Below are 27797 nucleotides of genomic sequence, written 5' to 3' on the forward strand. Positions count from 1 at the left end.
CATTCAACAAACACTTATTGGCACTGGCATGCTAAGCACTCTCTGATGTGCTGGAGACACAGATCTATACAAATTAAAATCCTTCTGTGAGCCTGGCACAGTGGGACACGCCTGCAATCCCAGCACTCGGGGAGACAGAGGCAGGCGGATCTCTGTGAGCTTGAGGCCAACCTGTCTACAAAGTAAGTCCAGGACAGCAGAGGCTACACACACACACACACACACACACACACCCTGTCTTGAAAAACAAAACAAAAACTTGTGTGTGTGTGGGTTGTGTGTGTTGGGGCTGTGGCATCAAGGGTGGGGAATGACCAGTGAGGGATAGCAGGGAAGAACCCGTGCTTCGTGGAACCTTGTGCACTGTTTCCACTGCCTGCCAGGCCGAGGCCTCCTTCAGTCCTAACAGTGCCGTTAGTAGTAGATCATTGACAGCAATGCAAATTATTGTGGCCTCTAGGCATGAATATTAATACTGTCACCTTGACAGACAGCTTCCTCGGCTGGCTGGAGAGTGCTCATTTTTCATGTTTGTCTCAGTAGTCCCTTATTCTATACAGATTTTCTTTTTGGCTTTTTGTTTTGTTTTCTCTGTGTAGCCTTGGCTGTCCTGGACTCACTTTGTAGACCAGGCTGACATTGAACTCACAGAGATCTGCCTGCCTCTGCCTCCCGGGTGCTCGGATTACAGACATGTGCCACCACGCCTGGCTCTCTTTGGCTTTTCTTGTGGACATATTAATAAAACATCTTCTGATTCCTTCATTTAATTCATGCGTTAAATAAAATATTTCGGGGGGATACAAAATGAATAAATTGTAATTAATAAAAATAAAAAAAAAATTCATGTGTTGGACTGACCTGGTAATTCATACCTGCAGTTCCAGCTTTTGAGAAGCTGAGGCAAGAGAATTACTGCAGGCTTGGGGAAACCTTGGCTCCCATAGTTTCAGACCCTCCTGGACTACTGAGTGTGAGAGAGCCTTTCTGAAAATCAAAAACAGACAGAAAAACACAGCCAAGCTGTCATGGTAGCACATGCTTGATGTACAATCAAGCACAGCCAGGGGATCAAGACTTCGAGGTTCTCCTCAGCTATGTAGTGATCAAAACCGACTGGTTACAGGAGACCTTAACTCAAAACAGCCAGATAAAGGAATGATAAAGCACACATTTTTAACGTGAGCGCTTCCTAGGATATGAGAATCACGACCTGCTTTTTGAGAAAAAGCACCGTTTCATACAATAAGTGGTTTATAAATCATATTGTGTTATGTAAAAAATTAAAAGGTGTGGCATAAAAATGCTGAAAGGATGATTCTTTATCCGAAATTCGGATTTAGCCTGTGTCTCATCTGGCTATTCCCTACCTCTGAGGGAAGACGGGACTGCACCTTGCTAGATGGGGCTTTTGACCTTTCAAATGGTCCTGCTGGAAGAGACCTCGTGAGTTGGAGGCGGTAAAGAGGAGGTTCGTGGGGGCGGGGCCGGGCCCAGAAAGGGGCGTGCACGCTAGGCCCCGCCCCCGTCACGTGCCTCTCTGTCCCTGCCGCGTCGGCAGCTGGAGGGGAGGCTAGGCGGTGGCAGAGGCTGCAGCTCTCGGGCAGGGGTGACTGCGGCCGCAGCGCTGGGCTGGGCAGATGGCAGCGACGGCGGTGGCGGCGGGGACCGGATCCCCGGCGGGGACCGAATCGGCGGAGGGCGCCCCAGGGCCAGCGGCGGCTCTGGAGCTGTGGCTCAGTGAGTAGCATCGCGCCGCACGTGATCCCGCTTCCCGCCGCCCTGGTTGTCCTCCGCGGCGGGAGGGGACCTCTAGGCGCGCCCGGGGGATCCCGGGCACCTCAGACCACCCCGTGGCCCCGTGGCCCAGCGGCACCACCTAACAGCTGGAGCACGAATGCCTGGTGATCTCCTGTGCCAAGCACCGTGCAGAAGGCGTTTCAGCCATTGTTAGTCTGGTCGCAGACCCTGGGGTTACCTGCGTTTACTAACCGGAGACCTGTGCGCGCTACGCAGCCCTTTTTTTTTTTTTGTTTGTTTTTTGTTTTTTTCCAGATCATTGAATCTAAGAGCTCATGCAGCTGCTGCCTTTAAGGGCAAAGCCAGCCTTCGTGTCTCGACGTGTGTTTACTCTGGCCAGACTTAATTGTTCCTTGTCCTAGCTTCACGGTGGTCTCTGGAGGTGGGGTTCTAAAGGTTCTCGCTTTATCTGGAGAACTGAGGTTCAGGAAGGGTAAAGAACCCGCCCCTTGTGTGGGCTCCACAGCGTGCGGGATGCACTGCGATGGTAACGCTGGAACATTGCTCACAAAGACGTTTTCATTGGCTACCGGCTACCAGAACAGCACCTCGTTAACAGAAGCTGGAGGAGGGGCGCTGGTTGAGCATAGTAGGGGCTGTTTTGTTTACCTGGGGCATGTCATAGCTCGTATACGGTGTTTGTGCGGACAATGGAGGAGGCCATATTCCAAACAGGAAACTGCAAAAACTCAGGATGAGAATGTAGAACATTCTGGGAGCGAGTAGGCCTGTTGGCTTGGGAGTGCAAAGCTTAAGAGAGGAGAGAATCCAGAAAATAAACCTTTAGGCTAATTTGCTAATGGAAGTAAGAGGAGCATGGGTAGCTTTGTATGCGGCAGAAGGGACTGTATTAATTTAAAAGCAAATTTTTTAAAATTACATTTTGTGTGTTTGGGGTGGGGTGTGCTGCTTGTGTCTTCTGGAGGTCAGAGCAAAACTGGGGAGGAAGGGGTTCGTTGCTCTCTTTAGACTCTTCTGTGGGTCCCAGGGCTCGAACTCAGGCCATAAGGCTGGTTTGCAGGCACCTTCATCTTCTGAGTCATCGCTGGCCCAGAACTTTTATGTTGGAGAGAATCTGATCCAGTTAGCCTTTATCAAAGGGACCACATGAAGGATGAATTGTTGGAGGGTGAGACTTCAGGCTTGGGCTAGATGTAAGGTCTTTAGGTGCCTGGGGGTGGGGTGGGGTGGGGTGATGGTGGACTTTGGGAGGCAGTGGTGATCAAGAGTAGAAAGGGTTAGCTCGGCCCATCAGCGGAGTTTAATGTAGACACGGCAGCGTGTGCATTACTTTGATTAAAAGGCTGTAGAGGTGTACAGTTTTAATCCCAGTGGAAGCCAGTGGGTCTCTGAGTTCGAGGCCAGCCTGGTCTACATAGTGAGTTCCAGGACAGTCACGGGTATATGGTGAGACCTTCTAGGAGAAAACAAAAAACAAACAAACAAACAGACAAAAAAATAATAATAAACAAACCCCAGAAAGGATTAGCCATCACCAACAGCCTTCCTGCAGGGTGCATTGATAGGCTCTGGAGATGAAGAATGTAGGAAGGATGCCCATTTTCAGAAGTTGAAAGTAATTGTGGTGAATGCCCACCTGTGAGGAGGAGGAGAAGCAGCTGTATTGTGAAGTTTGAAGTTCTCTCAAGACCTTGAGGGCATTCAGTGGGCTCCAGGGATGGTAAGAGCTGGAGGGGTGGCTTGGGAGCCAGGCTGCTGTGGATGTGAAGAACAGAGCTTTGGAGCTGGAATGAGAGGGGGGACCTCTGGATTTCCCAGGCAGGTAGGAGCAGTTCAGTAGCCTGAAGGTTCAGACCTGGAAGGCTGTTCTGAGGAGAGCCACCAAGAGAGAGGTGTGGCCCATAGTTTGTTCCTTCAAAATGGAGCCTGGAGGGAGGGGAACTTGGAATCTTTTATTGAGAGCGCTTGGAGTAAAATGGTGGAAACAGAAGGTTTGTGAAGCAGTGGAGAACAGCAGGCTTAGATGGGAATTGGAGGAGGAAGTGTGTGCTGGGAAGGTAAGAGCCAGCAGCTGCTAGTGGATATTTAGGAAAGCCTGTCTGCGACCTAGGCTGTTCAAGGACTCAGCTCTCCAGCTCCTGCTTTGTGAAGCTCCTAGATCCTCTGAGTTTTCAGCAAAGGGTAGAAACTACCTTTTGTTGTTGTTGTTTTTGAAAGTGTTTCTCTGTAGACCACCTGCCTCTGCCTCCCTAGTGCTGGAATTAAAGCTGTTTGTCATCCCCGCCCTAGAACCGACCTTTGTATGTAACAACCCTTAAATTTTTCCAAGTTGTCAACTACTTTTAAAGAAACGTGTGGAAGGACTACGGATGATGTGCAAACGGTCCTTTTATGGTGCTTGGCTGTGAAGGAAGGAAGAGGGGCCCCCCATTGGGAATTTGGGCATAATGGAGAGGGCACCCGATCCTCTATGTGGTTCCTGTGGGGAGCACCCCTTCTTGGATTCTAGGTCTGTGTCTGCTCATTGCAGATGGGCCTTAAGGTGTTGGAGCCCCTGGGAGCCTGAATGGGAGTCTTGTGTCAGGGTGTGGCCTGCAGGGAGGAAGAGCAGCTTGTCTTGGTGAGTGACTGGGGAAGGAGATAAAGGTGGTTGCACATGCAAACTAGTAGGCCCTTGTCTTGGCAAATGGGGAAGTTCAGGAGCGCTGGAAGGAAATCAGCACGGGAAGCTCAGGTGCTCAGGTGCACAGCTGGCGGCACTGGGAGACCCGGGTTACCACTTCTGTAGTTGACATCTTAGGCCTGAATTCTGTTCTATGGTAGGCTGTCTTAGGCATCACTAGACATTTCGGTTTATCTTGGCCCCCACCCACCAGATGCCAATTACACACCTGACCTTGCCAGTCCTGACACACCCCAAGTGTCTCCAGATGTGATTTCTCAGGATGGAGGAGGGTTGGGAGAGAAGCCCCTCTCTGTTCACCCGTGTCCCCCTCTCATTGTGGATGTAGGAGTGTAGCCTGCTCATCAGGAGTGTGTACAGCAGGGGCTGGGGACGTGGCTAGCGCTTATTGCACTACTGTGACTTCCTGAATTTAGATCCCCAGCAACCACATGAAAAGGCAGGCATGATGACACACACCCATGATCCCGAAGCAGAGGGCAGAGACAGGCAGATCTCAGGGGCTTGCTGGCTAGCCAGTCTAGGCAAACCAGAAGCTCCAGGTTCAAAGAGAGACCATTCCTCGAAAAGTAAATGCTTTTAATCCTAGCAGGGGCAGGTGGATCTCTGTGAGTTCGAGGCTAGCCTGGTTCACAAAGGGAGATTCAGGACAGCCAGGGCTACATAGAGAAACTCTGCCTCAAAAAACAAAACAAAACAAAAACAAATAAATAAAGGAAGAATAGCAGTTGAGAAGCTGGGCGAGGTGGTGTATGTCTGTAATCCAGCACTCTGGGAGGCAGAAGCAGGTGGAACTTTGTGAGTTTAGGCTAGCCTAGTCTCAGAGTGAGTCCAGGATAGCCAACGCTATGCAGAGAAACCCTGTCTCGGAAAAGAAAAGAAAAGAAAAGAAAAGAAAAGAAAAGAAAAGAAAAGAAAAGAAAAGAAAAGAAGCAATTAAAAAGATTTCTCAACCTTAGCCTCTAGCTTCCACAAGTTTCCGCATAGGTGTGTGTGTGTGTGTATGTGTGTGTGTGTTGGTTTAATGTAGGAACAAGCGTTGGAGGAGTTCATGGCATGCTCAGGGCAGGTATGTAGTTGAGGAGCAGGATTAGCATGGGTGTAGACAGGATGGAAAGAAAGCCATTGCTAGATGTTACTGCTGCCTTCTCAGAGCTGTTGGTGGGATCAAAAATGTTAATACATTTTTTTATAAAAGTTTTTGTTTGTTTGTCTTTTGTTTTTTAGACAGGGTTTCCGTGTGTAGCCTTGGCTATTCTGGATCTCGATCTGACTTAAACTCAGAGATCTCTCTGTTTCTGCCTTCTGAACTCGGGATTAAAGGGATTATAGTGTACAGTAAGTGTCCAGTAAACTGAATTATGGCAAGAAAGGCTTAGAGTAGGTGTGGACACAACTCTAAAGCTCTGTACTGTCATTTGGATTTTGTTTCTTTTCTTATATTTGCTCAGGCCTCTGCTCTCTGCTATACTCATCTGAGGAATGATTCATTTCTCCATGATTTTCAAAAGTTACTGTTCTGTCTGTCGGACCGTTGGTTTGGGTGTCTATCGTGGAATCTGTATGACTAAGAGAATGAAATAGGAAGATTATCACACCAGTTGGATGGAAGAGGGCACTGATGGGACCCAGCTGAACTTTGGACTTAGGTTTGAGAAGGGATAGTTTCCCAGAGGAGCATGAGGAAGCTGTTACTGAAACTATGCTTAAAAGAAACAAAGGACAGCTGCTGTGCCCAAAAGCCAGACTGGTGGTGCATGCCTTTAATCTCCGCACTCTGGAGGCAGAGGCAGGTGGATCTCTGAGTTTGAGGCCAGCCTGGTCTCTAGAGTGAGTTCCAGGACAGCCAGACCTACACAGAGAAACCCTGTCTCAAAAACAAGCAAGCAAAAAAACAAAGCTTTTTATTATGTTTATTTATTATGAATACACACAGGTCCTGTATCATTTCCTCCTTTCACCATGTCTTGGGGATGGAACCCAGGTGAACGGGACTGATGGCCAGGGCCTTTAAACACCCAACCATTTCCCCTGCCCAGGGGTTATTTGGTTTTTACATGGTCTTGCTATGTAGCCTGGGTAATTTAACTCAAGATGGTCTTGAACTCCTGGCAGTCCTCCTGAGAACTGCAGATTCAGCTAGTGCATTAATCCTGAGTGTGCATGTAACATTCCCCCAGCCTTGCTTGTGAAAAACTTTGAAAGCTAGTAAGTGTAGTTAACTGGCTCTCTGGGGCCTCAAATACAGCCAGTATTGTGCTGTTTCTCAGGGCTGTTGTTCACCCTGGTCTCTGACCCTGGATTCCAACTCTGTTCTAGTAAAAATGAAGTGGATCCTCTTGTTCTTGCTTCTGCCTGGATGGCTCTCAGGTGGTAGCCTGTCTTCCTTCCCGCTCCACTTGCATTCCACCCTTGGGGCTCTCAATTGCAGTCTGCTTACGTTTCGAAATCCAGAGCTGAGCTGTTCTCCTAGCCTGTAGTCCAGTTTACAGCATTCCTGCTGGTCCTGGCAGGCTTCCCTGTCAGCTGAATTGGATAATTGACAGCTGTAGGGCCTTCAGTTCTTGCCCTGGGGAAAGACTCCTTGTGCAGGGAGCGCCTCTGGAGGGTTGAATTGGGCCTCTTGAGGTGACAGTCTCTCCAACCTCCAGGTACTCTCTCTGAGTCTAGTGATAGTTGTGGCCCTGGTGGTTGGTTGGCTGCTGGCTGAGATCATTTGGCTTCTCAGCTGGTCACTCTGGGAGCCATTTCACCCACAGCTGGAATCTCTGCTCCTTTCTTAATACCTTTGACCCAAAGCAGAACAGGAACAGGCTTGCAGCAAATCTTAGGAAGCAAATATGTGACCAAGGGTTTATTTCTTGGACTCCCCTTGCCCCTTCCAAGGTCAGCCTTGTTAAGGAGCCTGGACGTCCATTCTTACTGCCCAAAGGAATGTGACAGTCACAAAACAAAGAAAGGGTCTTTTGAGGGTCTTGCTGGCTGTTCTCTTCTGCCCCCCTTCCAGCTCCCCTTTGATTCAGATTTGTGTCAGATTCCAGCAGCTGTTATCGCCTGTCAGAGCCAGTTGCCGGGTCCTCTGGAGGGTCATTTTCCCCATGGCTTGCTTGAGACCCCTGAAATAGGCAGTGAGGGATTAGGTGTCCAGAGGCCAGGGTATTTCAGAACTGAGATAGCCACCTGTGGCGCAGTCAGGGGCCAGCCGGCTAGCCCAGCGCTGCACAGCAGAAAACGGTTCATTCCTTCGGTGGTTATCGGTGCAGGATGTTCGGGTACCTGAGCAGATAAAGGTGAGAATCACCTCATTCCTGCTTTGGGGGAGTCAGACTTCTCCCTGCCCTGCCTTCGTCAAGGATCCAAACCTTCCCACAAGGACTTAGATCCAGGCAGACCTGGGTCTTGACGTTTGTTTGTACAGTTTTCTTGCCCTGTGCCTGGAACAGTTTCCTCAGCCGTAAAAGGTGAGATGATAACATCAGTGTGAGTCCTTCAGAGGACTTTGGCATGGTGGCCTGCTCAAATAGCAGCTAGATAAAGAAAAACACAAAAGTGACAGGCATTACTTTGGGGCCGTGAGTGAATCTTCACCCAGCATCTAGAAGATAAAGGAGAAACCTCTTATGCCTTGTGGAGTCTTGTGCTTCCCTTGTTAAGGGTTTGGGAGCTTTCTAACTTCCTTTGCCACAGTGGACCCTGTCCATGCTGTGTCCTTCTTCCCTGGGTACCCCACAGAAGGGGAGGGAGGAGAAGGCTGGATTCTGCACACTGGGCTCAGCTGGACCCTTTTTTTTGCTTTTAGGTCTAAATTGCTTTGAGGTGTCAACCTTGACCTTGTTGTGTTCTGAAGCTAAAACTTAAATGGTGAATCACTTTTAGGTGATTCAGGTCCTGAGTCTGAGAATCACTGTGTTAAATAATTTATTTGAATAGCTGTGAATGGTCTGGACTTAGAATAACCACACAACTTGGTCTGTTTTTGTTTGTTTGTTTGTTTGTTTTTTGTTTTTAAGATTTATTTTCTTCTTAGTTTTGTGTGTGTTTGTACAAGTTAGTGATGGTGCTTGAGAAGGCCAGAAGAGGGGGCCAAGACCCCTGGAGCTAGAGTTAGAGGTAGTTGTGAGTGGCCCAACATGGGCACTGGGAAACTGAACTCAGGATCCCTTGAGTTCACCACATGCCCCTAACCACTGAGCTATCTCTTGAACCTCAAGATGTACAGTTTTAAAATGTTATTACATTTTATTTTGTTCATTTTTAAACTATGCCTCTTCATGAGTGTGGCACTGTAGGTACACCAGGAAGCCAAAAAATGGCATTAGGTTCCCTGAAGTTGTGAGCTGCCCAGTACGGGGCTGGGAACTGAACTCAGGTCTTTGCAAGAGCAGTACATACCCCTCAACACAGAGCTCTCTCTCTAGCACCTATTATATTTTCCATTACTTTGTGTATGTCTGAGTGTATACTGGGGTAGGTTCTCCCTCCACGATGTGAGCCCCAGGGATCAGACTCAGGTTGTCAGGCTTGGTGGCTGGAGCCTTTACTAGCTGAGCCATCCCATTAACTTACAAAATTGGGAGTGTAAAGTTCATTGAGGTGTTTTTTTGAGACAGGGTTTCTCCATGTAGACTTGGCTGTCCTGGAACTCACTTTGTAGACCAGTCTGGCCTCGAACTCAAAGAGATCCACTTGCCTCTGCCTTCCTGAGTGCTGGGATTAAAGGCATGGGCCACCACGCCTGGCTATTGGGGCAATCTTAATGGGAAGGCATGACTTGTGGTTGGTCAGGGCACATTTGTGTTTTGCGCCTGTGCTAAGGACTGTAGAATAGTCTGGCATCTGTGTTCAGGGAGTTTTGATTGCTTTAGGTACAATAAGGCATGTTTATGATTTTTATGGGAAAAGGGCAGAGACTTAAAAAAATTATCGATTACTTAGTCTGCGCTAGCCACTTTAGGCACACTCCATAAATCACATGACAGTCCCAGGAGGAAAGTAGTATATTCCTTATTTTGTAATTGAAATGGAGTCAGAGAGTTCCAGGACATTGATTGATGGCTGTGATATATATATATATATATATATATATATATATATATATATATATATGGTAAATTTAAAGATCCTCACCATAAAGTGACGGTTGGAGGGGAATGGCATTAAAATGCCAGTCTGCACGTGTTGTTGAGAAGTTGAGGCCTGGGAGTTGGGAACCAGCCTAGGCAAAATAGCGAGGCTCTGTCAAAAAAGAAAGTTCCGAGGAGTAAGGCAATATTTGTTTTGTGTGGTGGGAGATACAAAGATCAAGGAAATCTTTTTTTTTTTTTTTCTTTAATTTTACTTTTGTGGTACTAGGGATGGAACTCAGGACTCCAGATATCCTAGGCAAGTGCCGTACACCTGAGCTCCACCCCAGCTCTGCAGATAGTCTTTAGGAAAGGGCAGCGTTTGAATTGTGATCTGATCGGCAGATAGGTGTCTGCAAGATGGGGGCCCCATGAGTTTGGATGTTGGGGTGAGGGAACAGAGAGAAGTTACAATCTCTCTCTCTCTCTCTCTCCCTCCCTCTCTCTTTTGAGGGTCACAAAAGTTTATTTAGCAAAAAGTTTCATACGAAAATGTGCATGACCCAATTCTACATCACAATCAAGCAGGCCCTTTAAGGGGGAGTGAGGACACTCGTACCTAACAGACCTCGTTTATACCCTTCCAAGGCTTCTAACTTGGTGATGCCGTCTCCTCCTATCACCATCGTTCCTATGATGGTGTTCTGTCGCCCACCGGTCGCTGTTCCCCACACACTCATCAATCAATCACAAAATTCATAAAGGGACCAAAGCCCCGTGTAGTCTCGTACCTGTCTGCCACCGTTTGGCATTCATGACAACTTCTTGTCCGTAAATGTCTTCAGTTCGGGAGGTCGGGCCTTACTCATGGCGGGCTCGACGTGGGGAAGTCAAGTTACCGTCTCTCTGTGTTCAGGATGAAGTCCATAGCTGGGTCCTCTGAGTCTCACATGACCTCCATGTGACATGAACGTGACTGCAGTAGGAGGCGGTTGGTTAGCTGGCTGCAGGATGAGGGTGGAACCCTGGGTAGGCAGAAGGGCGGAGACTTGGTGCTGGAGTGGGATGGAGAGGGGAGGTTTTTTTTTTGTTTTTTTTTTTTCTGTAGTAGGAATTTTGGTAAGTCTTTAAAAAAAGTTTTTAACTTATATTTTAATGTGTGTGTGTTGCTTCGCACTACCGTGCACAGTGAAAGTCAGAGGACAACTTTTTTGGAGTCAGTTCTTTTACCCATTGAGATCACCTCAAGTCATTGAGCTTGGTGGCAAGTGCCTTTACCCATCTCATTGGCCTCCTGAGGAGTCTCGATGAGTGCGTAGGCCTCTGAGAGGAGGAAAAGATCTCTAGGTGAGAGAAATAATAGCATCAGATTTCACCCCTGAGCAGGACAGGGGTGGACAATCCAGAGTCAAGAATGTTGTAGGAAAAGCTAGAACCAAAACAGTCTTCCGGTGTCTCTGTTACGGAGCTAAGAAAGTGATGGCCCCCAGATGCTCATCCAGCCAACTGCTTTGCAAAGCCAGGACTGGGGCTCCAGACTTTGGCATGAAAAGGGCACACACAGACCAACTTTAGCCCTAGAAATGGCCATACACTTGCTAATTGATTTTCTCGTGTGTGCATCCAGCATATCCTGGATGAGGGTGTAACATTTCTGCCACGTGTATGTGGCACCTGACTGTGGTGAACTACGCGGGCATCGTCCCTGCCCCCTTCAGCCTCATGCCCACTGAAGTGACCTCTAGAGCTGTGATGTCCCAGCCCACGCAGGAAACACTCATTTCTCTTGTTCTGCTTTCATTAACGTTATTGTTGATTTCTTGACAGACAAAGCCACAGACCCAAGCATGGCGGAGCAGGATTGGTCAGCTATCCAGAATTTCTGTGAGCAGGTCAACACAGACCCAAGTGGGTAAGCTCCTTTAGAGACACACTTGACTTTGAGAGCACAGGCAGAACTCAGGCCTTTGTTTTCAGGACTGCAGTTGGAAATCCTTTGATTCTTTTTTTTCCCCCCTCTACAATCTAAGCAAATTGGTATGGTATTATTATTATTATTATTATTATTACTATTTTAAACCAACTTGTAGCTATTACTTTTTTGCTTGTTTGGTTTTTGTTTTTGTTTTTTTGAGACAGGGTCTTTCTGTGTAATCCTGCCTGTCCTAGAGCTCCAAATGTCGACCGTACTGGCCTTGAACTCACATAGATCCTCCTGCCTCTGCCTCCTGAATGTTGGGATTAAAAGTGTGCCATACCATGATTGGCTATTTCTTTTTTTAACCAAGATTTTTTTTTTCATTGAAAAAATAATTGTGTTATGTATAAAACACAAATGGAACTAGGTTTCCCAACAGTGAGAAACGCACTGATGTATTAGTTGTGATTAATATTTTTAAGAAAGATTTATTTAAAGTCATGTGCATTTTGTCTGCATGTATTAAATGCATTGCTTGCGTGCCTGGTGTCCACAAAACCTAGAAGACGTCAGATCCCTGAACTGGAGTTTTGGGGGATATTTGTGAGCTGCCATTTGGGTTCTGGGGGCTGAATCCAGGTCTTCTACATGTGCATCAAGTTCTTTTAACTGCTGAGCCGTTTCCTAGCCCCCTATTTGTTATGATTTAAATACACTATTTTACGTAGGGAAAGAAGGGCAAGGCTCTATCTATCTATCTGTCTATCTATCTATCTATCTATTGATCTGTTTATTTATTTTGCAATCGTGAGCATTGGACTCAGGGCCTTATGCATGCTAAGCATGCCTTTTACCACTGAATCATGTGTGCATCCTAGAGCAAGATTTTGTTGAGGCCTGGGGTGGTGATGCATGCCTTTAATCCTATCAGTCAAAAGGCTGGTGCATCTCTGTGAGTTTGAGGACAGTTTGGACTACAAAGTGAGTCCAGGACAGCCAGAGCTAGCCACACAGAGAAACCCTATCTCAAAAAAAAAAAAAAAAACAAAAAAAAAAAAATTTTTTTTTGTTGTTGAATTTATTTCCAAAGCCCCTCCCTGCAAAAAAATAATAGTCATTCACCCAGATGTTGACCCACATGATACTATATAGTCAGCTGTTTGTCACGCTTTCACTCTTCCTGCTCTAGTGTTCTCTGAGTAGTTGTGGTGGGATGGGTGGGGTCTAGGCTGCTCTGAGCTCTGCCTGGCTGGGGTTCTGGGAATGGCCAAGATGGGTATGCTGTGCAAAAGCTGGCTCCAGGTACCACAGGCGCAGCTAGAGTGTGAGGCCTCATTGTCTCACGGGTTTGTGCCCGCCCTCTGCCAGGTGTGCCCCTCCTCAGCTTTGGGGCGCCTTTCGGAAAGGGGGTGCCCAGCTTGACATGAGCGTGTGCTACTAGGTTGCTGAGGTTGTTCGCCCCACCTAGAGTCCAGGTCTGTTTTGATTTTTCTTCAGCCCGACACACGCGCCCTGGCTACTGGCCCACAAGATCCAGTCCCCACAAGAGAAGGAAGCCCTTTACGCCCTGACGGTGAGTTTGGCTGGCTGCTCAGCCCACACATTCCTGTCTCAACTCTAGAGAGAACACTGAGGTCACCGGACAGGTTCTCCTTTCCAGGCATTGACAGCAGGCTGGGGGAATTCCCAGATACTTACAGAGACAGTGCTGAGCCCGCTTTAGGAGAAAGAAAGGAGAACCTCGCTTCCATTTGCCTCCCCAACGTGGATCAGGGCTGGCAATCAATGGAGTGAATGCAAATGACAGGTGGGGCTGGTGGAGCAATTGTGCACTGTCAGCCCAGGGCAGCTGCTGGCAAGCCTTGCTGAGCCTAAGTTTGGGCCAGGGTTATCGGAACATTTGCGTTCCCAAAAGAAACCAAAAGCTCGGATTTTAACATGAATCTTTTAAATATGTAGATACTGGTGGAAACACTTAAAAAAAAAAAGGGTTTACTTTCATGTGTATCAGTGTTTTGCCTGCATGTAAGTGTGTGCACTGTATACATGCCTGGTGCCCATAGAGACCCAGGAAGATGCAGGTTCCCCCGAACCTGAAGTTGTGAACCACAATGTGGGTGCTGAGAACTGAACCTGGGTCTTGAGCAAGAGGAGCAGGTCCTGTTAACCACTGAGCCATCTCTCCAGCCCTGCCCCCCTCCTCTCTTTTTTTTAAATGAAGTATTTCCTATTTCTAGACTTGAAAATGAGGCCAATTACTATCTTTAAATGAGAGTTAGAGGTTGGCTGTGTAATTCTAGCACTTGAGGGGTTAAGGCAGGCCAGTTAGAGATCAGCTTGAGAAAAATTGTGGTGGTTCAGGCCTGTAACTCCAGGATTCTAGAGGCAGAGGCAAAGGGATTGCTATAAGTCTGAGCCAGATAGGGAGTTGGTCAGCCAGGGCTTTGAAATGAGGCTGTGTCTCAGAAACAGAGAGTCATTTGATTATGTTGAAAAATCATGATTTTTTTTCATTACGGGCTTGGTGGCTTATGCCTTTCATCTCAGCTTTTGTGCGACAGGCAGGTCTTTGACTTTGAGATAAGCCTGGTTTATATATCTCGAGTTTCAGGACAGTTAGGGCTACATAACAGAGAGTCCCTGTCTCCAAAAGAAGAAAGAGAGAGAGAGAGGAAAAAAAAAGAGGGTGTCAGATCTCCAGTTACAGATGGTTATACAGTACTGTGTGGGTGCTGAGAACGGTCCTCTGGAAGGGCAGCTAGTGTTAACTGCTGTGCCAGCTCTCAAGCCCCATCATTGTTTGTCTTTTGATACAGAGCTCATGTAGCCCAGGCTAGCTTTGAACTCAGCAATGTAAGGATGCATTTCAATATCTTATCCTGCTGCCTACTTACCAAGTACTGGGATTGTAGGTATTCACACCCAGTGAATATGCTGCTGGGGCTGGAACGTAGGGCTTCAAGCATGCTAGCAAAGACCACCAGCTGAGCTACAGCCTCAGCCCAGCAAGGTGCTTTTTGTTTTTTTTAATGTTTCCTTTCTCCTAAAGGCCAGGGGTCTTGAGAAAGGACTTGAGAGAAAGCTAGCTATGGTTCTGCATGCCAGCAGCTGAGGCCTGTAATGCTTTAAGGCAAGCCTGTAGTGCTGGCTCTGGCTCACGGGGACCTTGTCTGCAGGTGCTGGAGATATGCATGAATCACTGTGGGGAGAAGTTCCACAATGAGGTGGCCAAGTTCCGCTTCCTGAACGAGCTGATCAAAGTGTTGTCCCCAAAGGTAAGTACCTACTCTTGGCCTGTTACTCCTGTGCCCCACCTTCAGACCTCATCACCCTGCAGATGAGAGGCAGGCCCAATCCTGGACAGAACCTGCCTACCTATTGGGAGCGGAGGCCCTTCGTCCAAAAGCTGTCTCCTTGCTAGCGTCCGGAAGGGCAGTCAGGTGTGAGCATTTTTATTTTTCCTTGAAAGTGTCGTCATCGATTTGTAGGCCGTGTGGCCTACAGGAGGTGAGAGACCCGTGAGGACCAGGGTTCCTGGTAGAGATCACGGAGTGACATATGTGACTGTTAAGTTTCATGCTGCCTCTTGCCTTGTCTCTTGCACCTTTATTTCTCTTAAGCTGTGTCACTCACATGGCACTGGCATATGAGTCTTTTCTGGCACCTAGTGTGTAAGCATCCTACAGCTTAGCTGAGTTCTGACCCTATCTGGTTGTTCTGTTTTCTTCTCTTCTGCTCTGTTTTGAGATAGGTTCTCTCTGTATGGTCCTGGCTGTCCTTGACCAGGCGGGCCTCAAACGCATAGCACTCTGATTAATGGCATATGCCACCATGCCCAGCCTCTGTCTGACATAAACATTGCCCACATCCTTCCTATGAAGGGCTTAGTCCTACCTGCACTACCTGTTTTAAGAGCCCATCACGAGCTTGAGTGTCTTCAGGGTACTAAACACTGTAGATAGCCAGTTCGGGGTTTTCAGGACTCCTTTCCTCCAGGACCCATAATTCATTAGAAATCCCCCCTCTCTCCAGAACACAGGAAAACACTGTATGATATAAATGGGAGTGATCCATAGTCAGAGCTTGGTGTGGAGAAAAAGGTTCATCTATCCTTTTAGCACTTTGTTTTTGAGATTTTGGTTTTTTTTGTGTGTGTGTGTGTTAAGATTTGTTTTTATGTTTTTTTTTTTTTTTTTTTTTTTAAGGCAGGATCTCACTGTGTAGCTCAGGCTGCCTTCAGACTTGTGGCAATTCTCCTGCCTCGGTCTCCTAGCTATTGGGACTTCAGCAGCAGTTCTCAACCTGTGGGTTGCAGTCCCTTTGGCCGTTGAACTACCCTTTCATAGGAGTCACCTAAGAATATCTCCATATTAGATATTTGCATTACGGTTCATAATAGTAGCAAAATTACAGTTTTGAAATAGCAACGAAAATAATTTTACGGTTGGTTGGAGGTCACCACAACATGAGGAACCGGATTAAAGGGTGGCAGACAGCACTAGGAAGGGTGGTCTATAGGAAGGAGCTACTGTGCTTGCCTCCATGATGAGTTTGGGTGTTAGCTGTGGTGATTCGATCATCTTGAATCTGGAAGGTGCTCTGGGGTCTGGTGCTAGGGAATTTGTCCTCTGAGTGTGTCTCATTCCCAGTCCACCTTGGACAGCTCACTTCTGAACTTTGGTAGCTTCTTTTGGGGGTTGGGTGTGCTGGCCAGCTAGCCGGAGTCCCTGCCAGCTCTCTAATTCTCCTGTTCACTTTAGTACCTAGGGGCCTGGGCCACAGAGAAGGTTAAAGGAAGAGTCATTGAAATCCTCTTTAGCTGGACAGTCTGGTTTCCAGAAGACATCAAGATCCGAGATGCTTATCAGATGCTGAAGAAGCAAGGTTTGAATGCAGCGTTCATGTCACCTGTCTTCATTGTGTCTCATGTAGCCCAGGCTGGTCTCCAGCTCGCTATGTAGCTGACAGCTCTTACTCCTCATCCTTCCTGCCTCCACCTGTCGCACCCTGCCACCATGCCTGTTTGTTTAGTTTTGTTTTGCTTTTTTTTTTTTTTTTTAATGCAGTAACTGGGGATTGAATCCAGGCTTCAGGCATAGGAAGCCAGCACTGTGCTACCTAAGACTCCCCTTATTGCTCAGGCTGGAGCTGGCAAGATGGCTCAGCAGGGGAAGATGCTTGCCGTCTCTGGAGCACACATGGTCAAGGAGAGAACCAAGCCTCCCAAGTTGGTCTCTGACCTCCACTGTGCGCCCTCCACCCAATAGATACATTTAAACAATAAATGTAAAAAGACACCCATACATACATAGCTCAGGCTGGCCTTCAGTTGGTGATTCTACTGCCCCAGCTTCCCAGGCCTGGGATAATGCCTGGTAGCTGAGCTATGTTTACTGGTTTGCCTCTCTTAGCTCCTCCTACGCAACATCTTGCCTTAGGTTTTGGATTAAATGGTTGTTGGCTGGTTATTGGCCTGTGGTCTCCACTTGTGGCTTCAAGAAGAGTCGTTAAATTGCAAGTTGCCCAGTGTCGTGGGGTCATTGTCAGCACAGGAGTTCTGCCGTCTGTCTTTGTGTGGTCTGTCTGGTTCTTGGATTCCTTTCGTGCCAGGCTCTCTGGAGAGGAAGGAACTAAGTTCAGCACTCGCTGTTTTCCCCTGCTGCAGGCCACTCAGCCTTTTGGGAGCCGCATCAGAGCTCTTGCTGTCATCTCGGGCCGGGGGAGTCATGGACCTGAATGATGCCATAGAGTACAGGCCTTAGGACTGTTAGGTTCTAGCCTGATTGTGGCAGATCTTGAACCCGAGGTGATAGAAAGCCTTAATCAGACCCTGTGTACATGCTGTTTTCTGTTTGTTTGTTTGTTTGTTTCTGTCTGTACAAGTATTGTATTTTAGGCAGTACTTGCGTAAGCCAGGCAAGCTCTCGACCAGTAAGCTGCGCCATAGCTGCTTTTGTTTAAGGCTGTTGATGTTCTTCTTTTTCAAGTTCTTAGTCTTGTAGATAAAATAAACTCGAAAGGAAACTTGAAGACAGTTTTATTGGCATTTGAGAAAACAAAACAAAACCAGAGCTATGGCCAAGATATGAATCTCAGGAACTGCAGGGAGGAGGGACATAGAAAGAAATAAGGCGGAAAGCCATGTATTCTGTGTTAAGTCAAGGGAGCAGCAGGCATGCTGCCCAGCACTGGAGAGGGCTGAGGAGGCCTTAGGATGCTGTCTGAACCGTGGCTTAGTGAATAAAAGTACTTGTGTATAAGCAGGAGGATATGAGTTTGAACCCACAATGTCCAGTGAAATGCTGGGCTCCGTATGTATGCAGTCCTGTGGAGGACGGAGCTAGGAGACTTGCTGGCCTCCAGAATAGCTCAAGTTTGGTTACAGACCCTATTTTAGGAGAATATGGGTAGGTGGTGGTGGCACACACCGAAGGATTTGCTGAAGGAGTTAGACAGGAGGATCACAAGTTCAAGGCCAGCCTGCACTACACATTTTCAAAAAGGTTGGAGATACGGCCCAGTGGTTATAGAGCACTGGCTGCTCTTCCAGAGGACCCTGGTTCAATTCCCAGCACCCACATGGTGGCTCACAACTATCTGTAATTCCATTTCCAGGAGATCCAACAGCCTCATAAGAACTTACATGCAGGCAGAATGCCAATGCGCTTAAAATGAAAATAAATAAATCATTAAAAAAAAACAAACAAACAGTGAATAAAGTGGAAAGTGATTGACCATGATACCTAATGTCTTCCTTTGGCTTTTGAGAGGGAATTCACAAAGGCTTTTAAAGTTAGGATTCAGGGCTGTGAAGATAGCTCAGAGTTTAAAATACTTGCTACAAATATCTGAGGACCAGAGTTCAGATCTGCAGAGCTCACACTGAAGTCGGACAGGCAGACTACCTGTAAACCCAGCACTCAGGACAAAGTGACAGGATTTGCTGGGCAAGCAGACTAGCTAGGCTAGCTGTAATGGGTGAACTGACCTTCAGTTTATGCTTCCACACCCAAGCATACAAACATGCCAACATACACATGCAGAAACTAAAACTGACAACCCAGGGTAGAACTCACGGGGAAGCAGGCAAGCTTGCAGTGAGGATCTTCATGGAGGGTATGGTTCTTCTGGGGTACACAGCTCATTAAGAGAACTGTGTTCTCCCCGTTGTTTGAAATCCTCAGGTGTAGCGTGTTTCTTGAAGTTACACCTTTTTTGAGAAGCAGTTTTCTATCCAGGTGATGGAGATTTATTTATTTTAGGTGTATGAGTATTTTGCCTGCATGCACATATATGTACACCACATACATGCCTGCTGCCATGGATCCCCTGGAACTGGAGTTACAGTGGTTGCTGGGAATTGAACCACTGTCCTGGAGGAACAGCCAGTGCTCCTAAGCACTGAACCACTTCCTCAGCCCTCCATTTGGATTAGCTTTTAAAGGAGAGAACAATAGCTTGTCTTTCTGATCTTAACAATCTTTCGGACCGTTTCAAATGTCATATCTCCACCAGGGCCATAAATGACTCAAATCCTATTCTTTTGACCAAAATTAATGTGACAGATTGAAAAAATTAAAGGAAATCAGATATGTAAAATAGTTTTGTTTACCCAGAGGAGATAACCTTTCTTGAAGAGACGTCAGCAAAGCCTTTCTATCTCCATCTCCCTCGTGTTCGCACAGCATTTCACATGCTAAGGAGGGCAGCGGTAGCAGTTTGGTTTGGTTGGTTTTCGTCAAGATTAAAGCGTCAGGGCTGGTGATATGGGTCAGTGGGTAAGGGCATTTGTCACCAAGATTGATGGCCTGAGTTCAGTCCCTGGAAACCACGTGGTAGAAAGAGAGAACTGGCTCCTACAAGTTGTTCTCTGATCTCTATATGTGTGCCACGGAGTGCATATGCCCCTCCAGTGATAAATGTTTTTAAAAAATTAGAGTATCACCAGGGAAATGGGTGGTAGATCCAAAGCTAACTATGACGGGCAGGGCCCATCCTCGGGGACCCCCAGTTCTGCCCGTCTTGCTGCTTGGTGGGGTATCACGTTATTAGGACTCAGGGGTTTGTGGATTTTAGCCTGGATTTCTTCAGTGCCAACATCTTAACTCATGAATTGCATATTTTAGGAATCATAAAGCAAGATCCTAAATTGCCGATGGATAAAATCTTACCCCCACCTTCTCCCTGGCCAAAGAGCTCTATCTTTGATGCTGATGAAGAAAAGTCAAAGGTAAAGATCTTCTCCCTGGCCTGGGGGCCTACATGGTGTCTGACTGTCCTCTGGTCTCCGAACCAGGACTGGGGAGGGTGTGTGGAACTAGAGGAATGGCTTCCATGCTTTTAGACAGGAGATAGCAGAAAGCCTGGCTGTTCCTGTGGGTGGGGCACATAACAAATGCCATAGTATGTGCCATCCTTTATCTGTATAAAGATTCCTGTTGGGGTGGGGAGTCTGGGGCCAAGGGGTCTGGTTCAGTATACTTGCGGAGGGAGTATCAGATAGGAAAGGGGTGCATGTTGCCATATGGATCCTTTTAAGTTCCTATAAGCCTGAGACAACCCGTTGTTCTTTACCTGGAAATTTCCAAGATTGGTAGCCCTCACACATTAATTAGATGGGAGGCAGGTTGTTCCATGCTAAGCCAAGAACTGGAGAGGCTTCAGGACCCATGGATGGTCCCTTGCATGAATGGTGACATCATCGTCATTATTATTTTTGTTAAAATTTTACTGTTTTATGTGTATGAACGTTTTGCCTTCATGCACGTGTGCATACCACATAGACGCCTGGTGTCCACAAAGGTCAGAAGAGGGCTTCCAGTGCCTTGGGACTGGAATTACAAGTGGTTTTGAGCTACTCTGTGGGTGCTCAGGATGCAACCCAGATCCTCTGCAGGATCAGTTCGTGCTCCTAACTGCTAGGACAGTTCTCCACTGCTCTTGGTCATCCCCTGCCTTCTGGTTAGTAATGAGGGCCCCATGCATGTGAGCCCTGTTCACCTGTTCTGTCTCAGCCATACCTTTTGTGGTTTTTGTTTCATGGGTTGTTTTCTTTGAGACAAGGTCTCACTCTATAACTCTGGCAGTTCTAGAACTTACTATGTAGACCAGGCTGGCCTTGAACTCACAGAGATATGCTTGCCTCTGCCTCCTGAGTGCTGGGATTACAAACGTGTGCCACTAAACCTCACTACTATGTGTGCCTGAGTTTTTTTAAGATTAATTTTTATTTTATGTTATGTGCTTTTAACCCCTCGGACATCTCTCTAGCTCCCTTACCTGCACCTCTTTTTGGGGGCAGGGGGATGAGGATCTTTGTAGTCTATACTCTCTTTGAACTCTTGATCTTCCTACTACCTTCACCTCCCGATTGCTGATGTGTGCCATTAGTCCCATCCCCCTCCCTTTTTTTTCCCCCCGAGACAGGGTATTACAGCAGCTGAGGTAATCCTCACATTCTGATATATAGCTGAGGCTGACCTTGAACTCCTGATCCTCTGCTTCATACTCTGATTACAAGTGTGCTGTTTTGCCCAGCCTCCTTTGTTTGGCTCAGATGCTGAGTGGTGTTCTGGTCAGTGTTGGCGGAATGAGTGGGGTGGAATGCCTTTCTCTGTGGCTCCTCCCCTGCTGGTGTCTTGTGTTGGAGAGTGTGGGGGGAACTAGGGAGAGATGGCAGCATGACCACCAAGAAAGATGGAAACCATCCTCCTTTGGCCACATATGTTTAGTTCTGTTCCTTGTTGCCATGACAGGATACCCAAGGGAAGAGGGCCTTATCTGGCTCACAGTGAGAGGGTACAGTCCATTCTAGAGGTAAAGGTGTGGCCGCAGGAGTGGGAGGCAGCTGGTCACATTGTGCATGCACTCAGGAAGCAGAGAAAGAGATAGATGAATGCCAGCTCACATCTGGAACTCTCCTTCTTCCCTTTTTGTTCAGCTGGGACTGTAGCCCTTGGCTGCCACTATCTACACTGGGGTGGGTCTCCTCACTTCCTCAGTTAAACTTCTCCGTCAGTGTCCTCCAAGACTCACCCAAGGTGTGTCTCCTAGGTGCCCTCTAATACTGTAAAGCTGGCAAAGATTAACCACTTGTGCCATAGTTTTCTGTCAGCTTGGCACAAACTAAAATCATCAGAGAGGTGGGAACCTCAATTAAGAAAACGTCTCCCTAAGATCGGGCTGCAGGCGAGCCTGGAGGGCATTCTCTTAATTCATTGTTGATGAGGGAGGGCCTGCCCTTGCTGTGAGTGACCACCAGCCTGGGCTGGTGGTTCAGGAGGCTGAGCAGGCCATGAGGAGCAAGCCAGTAAGCAGCACCCCTCCACGGCCTCTGCGCCAGCTGCCTCCAGGTCCCTACCTTGCTTGGGTTCCTGTCCTGACTGACTTCCTTTGATGGTGAACAGTGCTGTGGAAGCATACACTGATAAACGCTCTCCTCCCCAGGGTGGTTTTGTTTTTTTTTTCCCCCATCCCAAGGTATTTCATCACAGCAGTGGTGTTCCTAAGACACCACCACACTCTCCAGCTCACGCTGAGGAGCTCTGTGTGCCAGGCATCTTGCTCGGTGTGGAATTAGGTGGGGAAGAAGACTTCGGTGAAAGCCCATCCTGTCTTTGAGTATGTGGCCCAGATCATTGTCAGTATTCCTAACATCTATCGACCGATAGTTTTTCTTATGTTGCTGGGCATGGAACCTAGGACTGTGAATGCCAGATAAGTGCTCTGTAACTAAGGTACTCTCCCTACTCTTGGCCTTTTGAGTTAGGTCATTCTCCCCTGTGAAGCTGTTCTGTACTCCAAGGGATTTCTCAACATCCCCGGCGTCTACCAGCTGTATGCAAGTAATGCTCTCTCCAGTGACGTTTGAAAATGCCTTCTTTCTCTTCCTCCATCGCCCCTGTTCCCACAGGCCAGCGATTTACTATTTCCCTTTCATCCTATAAGTAGAAAAACACTGACTTACCCTTAATTTTTTATTTTTTTCCAGAGCTGAGGACTGAACCCAGGGCCTTGCGCTTGCTAGGCAAGCGTTCTACCACTGAGCTAAATCCCCAACCCCCCTTAATTTTGTTTTAATTAATTTTTTAGTTTTATCATACAAAGTAATGGGTAGTTGCACAGATGCACCACAATATGTATGTGTGTCACTTATCCCCAGATATCCTCTAGGGGCTATCATCCTCCCATCTTCCATCATGAGAAACCCAGCATTCTTTCTCGATATTCCCAGCACCCACGTTCGGTTGTCACTGTATGGTTTGCTAGGGTAATGCATACAGCGCGTGGGCCATTGGTCCTGCTAATTCTTGTATTGCTGTGCTCCCTCTCTGCTGGGGGGAATTATAGCTTCACCCGCCCTTGTTCAATCAATCCTCAGCTTCTGACGAGACTTCTCAAGAGCAACCACCCTGAGGATCTTCAGGCTGCAAACCGGCTGATCAAGAACTTAGTCAAGGAGGTAGGCACTTCTTTGGCAGTTGGCGCTGTAGACCTGGCACTTGACACGGCTGATGGAGAGTGTGTATGGATGTGTGTAAGGGTGTGAGGAACAGCAAGCTTGGAGAAGAGATGTTCTCGTCCTGAATGGGACCAGTAGGATGGTGACTAGATTCACCACTCCTTGTCCAGCTTCCCAGCTTCTCTTGTCCATGGCCAAAGCATTTGGTGTTCATGGAGTTAGTTTTAGGAGCCTGTTGTTGCAGAAGGACTGAGCCTGAAAGTATAATTGAGCAGTCACCAGGCCCCCAGACTGTGTTGTCATCTGCAGCAATTCTGGGCAAGCACTCCCCCCACCCCTCTTAAGTGTTCATGACTTCCTGAACTCCCAGCATGCACTGCCTTTCCTTGTCTGGTGTTTAGGACCTACTCAGGCGAGTTCTCCCCTGCCCTCTCTGTTTCCCTCAAAGGAACAAGAAAAGTCGGAGAAGGTTTCCAAGCGAGTCAGCGCAGTGGAGGAAGTCCGGAGCCACGTGAAGGTGCTTCGGGAGATGCTGAGCATGTATCGCAGGCCAGGCCAGGCCCTGCCTGACCAGCAGGCCCTGCAGGTAACCTCTCTGCGATCTAAGTTTCACCTGTTATTACGAGTGACGTGTTGCATCTCTCCGTGTCCCTGTGGTTGCCATCATGATCAGGAGAGCCAAATTTCCTGTTCCTCCGTCATCCCTTTCTTCCTTTCTCTCCTCCACCCCCCCAGCCACTGATACATTATTTACCTTTATTCTGTAATTCGAACGACACCGTCTACCCTCTTTGTTTTGTTTTAGTTAATTTTTTAGTTTAGCATACAAAATGATGGGCAGTCTTTTGCATGGATGCGCTACAATATGCATGCATGTCATCAGTCGGTGAATGTTTGGTTTCAGACCTTGATGATTACAAATTAATCTGGTATGTAAATAGTGTACAGAATTTTCGTGAACATACACCTACATTTTTACTTGATGTCTAGGAGTGGGGTTACTAAGCAAATTAACAGTGAACTTCTTTATTTTTGTTTTATATACGTTGGTGTTTTGACTGCATGCATGTCTCAGTGAGGGTGTCAGATCCCCTGGAACAGGAGTGAGCTGCCATGTGGGTGCTGGGAATTGAACAGGGCTCCTCTGGAAGAGCAGTCAGTGCTCTTAACCGCTGGACCATCTCTCCAGCCCTAACAGTTAACTTTTGATGAAGCTGCTAACGTATTCCCTAAGTGTTTGTACTGTTTTACAATCCCTGTAGCGGTAGATAATTCCAGTTCCTTCGAATGTTACTTCCTCTCCGATCAGTGTTTCCTTTTGATAACACCCTTGAGATAATTAACATATCGTAATTACCACTATCTAACTTCAGAGCACTTTCATCTGCACTACAGAAAAACCCTGTGCTTACATTAAGCAATCTTTATTATTTATTTGTTTTTTAAGATTACTGTGTGTGCCTGTGATATGTGTGGGTGAGCTGCCTGACATGGGTTTTCAAGTAGCTGTACCATTTTACAGTCTCATCAGAAACCTGCAAGGATTCTAGATCTGAACCTGCCGCTAACATTTGCTGTCACCCGTCTCTTGGGACAACTATCCTGGCTGCTGCATATATCTCCTTGTGACTGTGTCTTTGGTGACTTGTGTTTCACATTCCTTCACGTGCTTATTGACCACTTGTGTTGCTTCTGTAGAGAATGTCCGCTCAGGTCTTCTGCCCATTCCCTGAGTTGTCTTAAGTTACAAAGAAGTTTTTATTTGTTTTGTTTTTGTTTGTTTTTAAGATAGCCTGGCTGGCCTGGAACTTAATACGTAGATCAGGCTGGCCTCGTACTCAAATACCTCTGCCTCCTAACTGCTGGGATTAAAGGCACTAGCCACCGCACCTGGCCTTACAGCAGTGGTCCTCAACCTACCTAATGCTGTGACCCTCTAATACATACAACTCCTCCTGTTGTGGTGACCCCCAGCCATAAAATTGTTTTCGTTGGTTCTTCATAATTGTAATTTTGCCACTGTTGTGGATCACAATGTAAATGTCTAATACGCAGGATGGTCTTAGGCAACTCCCGTGAAAGGGTCATTTGACCCCCAAAAGTGTCAGGATCCGCAGGTTGAGAACTGCAGCCTTAGAGCATTCTTTGTATGTGTTTCAGACCCAAGTTCCTTCTCAGACTATTCCCTTCAGTTCTAGGCTATTTTTCCCCTGGCTTGATAGCTTCTTTTGAGGCACAAAATTTGTGTGCTTGCATGTGTGTTCTTGTGTTTGCAGGTACACATATGTGCATGTTTGTGGGTGTCAGAGGGCAACCTTAGGTATCATTCCTTAGCTACCATTACCTTGTTGTTTTTTTTCTTTTTTTTTTTTTTTTTTGAGACAGGGTCTCTTACTGGCCTGGAGCTTGGCAGTTACTCCAGGTTGGCTGGCTAGTGTGCTCTGGGGGCCTCCTGTTTCCACCTCCTCAAAACTGAGAGTATAGACAAGTGCTACCATACCTGGCTTTTTCACTTGGGTTCTGGGGACCAAACTCAGGTCTTGTGAGACCCTTATTTCCTGGACTGTCTCCCCATTTGTGAGGGATAAAATTTTGTGGGTTTTTGTAGTTGTTTGAGTTGCTTGCTTGTTCTTTTGAAGCAGGCCTTTTAATTTCAACAAAGTCCAGTGTCCTTTGTCCTGTGGTAGATACCACCAGTTGGCAGTTGAGCCCAGGAAAGGGCCAGGACAGAGAAGCAGGTAGCAGGCAGAGCAACCTGTCAAGAGAGTTAGCTGAGGGAGAGGTGCGAAGCTGGGGAGCTGTCCAGAGCGCTCTCCCCTCTTCATAGTGTGGAGAAAATGGCTTTGGGGGCACAGGGGTTGGGGAGGGATTAAGTCATCAGAACAATCAGGAAATTAATTAATTTCTCTGCAGGGTGTTGGTGACAAAGCAGGGAAATTCTCCCACTGTTACAGCTGTTGCCGCTGAACCAGGAAGGGGGCCTAAGGAGCTGCCCGTGTGTGCCTGGGAACAGTTTGGGCTCTCTTCAGATAATTTTTAAAAATTTTCTTTTATTTTAAAAAAGTTATATACATGGAGCCCTATTTTTTCCTTCTTTCTTTTTCTTTTCTTTTTCTTTCTTTTTTTTTTTTTTAACACTTATTAGGGTTGGGGAGACACGCTATGATGCTCTTGTAGAGGTCCAGGGACTATCTGGTGTGAGTTGATTCTCTTTTTCCACCAAAAAGGTTCCAGGGATGGAACTCAGATTGAAAAGATTGACAATAAGTACCTATACTGACTGAGCTCCTTCTGCAGGGAAACAAAGTTACAAGAAGAGACATTTGATATGTAGAGTAGTGGCAGAGTTCTCTCTCTCTGTGACAATTGAACAACTGAACCTGGATCCTCAGGCATGAGAGGCAAGAACTCTGCTGAGCTGCGTCCCCACCCTCTAATGTTTTCTGATGCTGTCATGTTACCTCAAAACTGTAGTCATGGATCTGACGCAGCCTAAGGAAGATGTCTTCAGTCTGAGGTGGCTGAGGGAGACATGTGAGGACTTGGGTGGGGCCTGGATGTGAGGATGCGAGCCAGGCTCTGTTTCCCCAGGTTGTGTATGAAAGATGTGAGAAGCTGCGGCCGACCCTGTTCCGTCTAGCAAGTGACACCACTGATGACGACGACGCGCTGGGTAACAGCTCTGTTTCTCTGCTGCACCTTAAGTGCAAAATAGATGTGGTTCTTCCTGCCATGCTGTTGTGTGGTCTTCCTGCGAAAGGCTTGCCAACGGTGATGGTTTTCTTTTGTTAGTGATATTGCTGCAATTGATAGATTATGCAGAAGCTTTAACAAACTCAGGTATAACTGAGGGACTAAGAATATTATAGCCAAGTGTGGTGACTTGTTATTAAGTATGCTTCCGTTAGGATGCTAAATTTTCCCTGGAAATATTAGCTCTATATTTGCAGACCGGTACAATGTATAGGCTACAAAGCTGACTCATCTACCCAGTCTCCAGATATGGGAAACTTTCAATAACTGAATCAGTTGCTAGTAATCTTTTTCAATAATGACATCCACATCAACCTGTATTGGAGTGTTAACTGCTGCCAGTTAACTGTGTGGACAGTGAGATATAGAGCTAAAACTAGAGATGGAGCCTGGACACATGACCAGGATCAGGGGTCCCAGGTGTGCCAAGCCTGGGAAAGCCATGCGGAGTGACTAAGAAAAGACAGAGACAGAAGGCTGGCTGCTGTACTGAGGAGTGCTGAATCTGCTCTTTCCTCAGCGGAGATTCTTCAAGCAAACGACCTTCTCACCCAGGGGGTTCTGCTGTACAAGCAGGTGGTGGAGGGCCGGGTCAACTTTGGGAATGCAGTGACCGGTGCAGTGGGAGATATCGCTGCCCCCAGAGGTGAGTGCTAAGGAAGAGCCTTCTGTTTGGGGGCAGTGTGCAAGTCACAGGAATGGGAGAGCTTGCCTCTGTCCCCTTTCCAGCAAGCAATAGAAGTGTGGCACAGAAACCATCACACACCCATGCCGGTGTGGATTTCCACCGTGGCAGCACATGCAAGCAAAAGGCTGTCTTTGTGTTAGGTTTTAATCCATCTTGAGCGCTCCTAGGAGCCTGAGACCATGGAAATGGTCAGTCCCAAGATTACATCTCATATTTTTTGTTCTAGTTTTTTGTTTGTTTGTTTGTTTTTTTAATTGTACATTCTTTGGTCTCTGACCTATACCTTCTAAGTCAGGATTGCTTGTAGCTGGGCCTGAGCATCTCTGAATAATGTAGATGGTTTTGATCAGAAACCTACAAAGATGTCCAAGCTGAAGAGGTAGCCTAAGCCTGCTTCTGTCCTGGGTGATGAGGGGCCAGGGGAAAAGGAGGACCTCAATGACTGGGCAGAGGGCTGTGAGTCCTTTGGC

General features: G+C 47.2%; 1 protein-coding gene across 1 annotated transcript in view; it reads left to right on the plus strand.

Annotated features, from left to right (window-relative positions):
* Nucleotides 1-1538: 1538 nt before the first annotated feature.
* The window catches only part of Gga2 (golgi associated, gamma adaptin ear containing, ARF binding protein 2), a 35735-nt gene continuing 9476 nt past the window's right edge, over nt 1539-27797 (plus strand). The window contains exons 1-10 of the mRNA XM_021640641.2: nt 1539-1740; nt 11335-11419; nt 12923-12998; nt 14602-14700; nt 16186-16309; nt 19552-19655; nt 22806-22886; nt 23335-23472; nt 26478-26559; nt 27160-27285. Coding sequence (XP_021496316.1) covers nt 1641-1740; nt 11335-11419; nt 12923-12998; nt 14602-14700; nt 16186-16309; nt 19552-19655; nt 22806-22886; nt 23335-23472; nt 26478-26559; nt 27160-27285 — 1015 coding nt within the window. The 5' untranslated portion in view covers nt 1539-1640. The remainder of the gene's footprint in view (nt 1741-11334; nt 11420-12922; nt 12999-14601; nt 14701-16185; nt 16310-19551; nt 19656-22805; nt 22887-23334; nt 23473-26477; nt 26560-27159; nt 27286-27797) is intronic.

The sequence above is a fragment of the Meriones unguiculatus genome, chromosome 14 (assembly GCF_030254825.1).
Source record: "Meriones unguiculatus strain TT.TT164.6M chromosome 14, Bangor_MerUng_6.1, whole genome shotgun sequence".
In the NCBI taxonomy this organism is placed as follows: Eukaryota; Metazoa; Chordata; class Mammalia; order Rodentia; family Muridae; genus Meriones; species Meriones unguiculatus.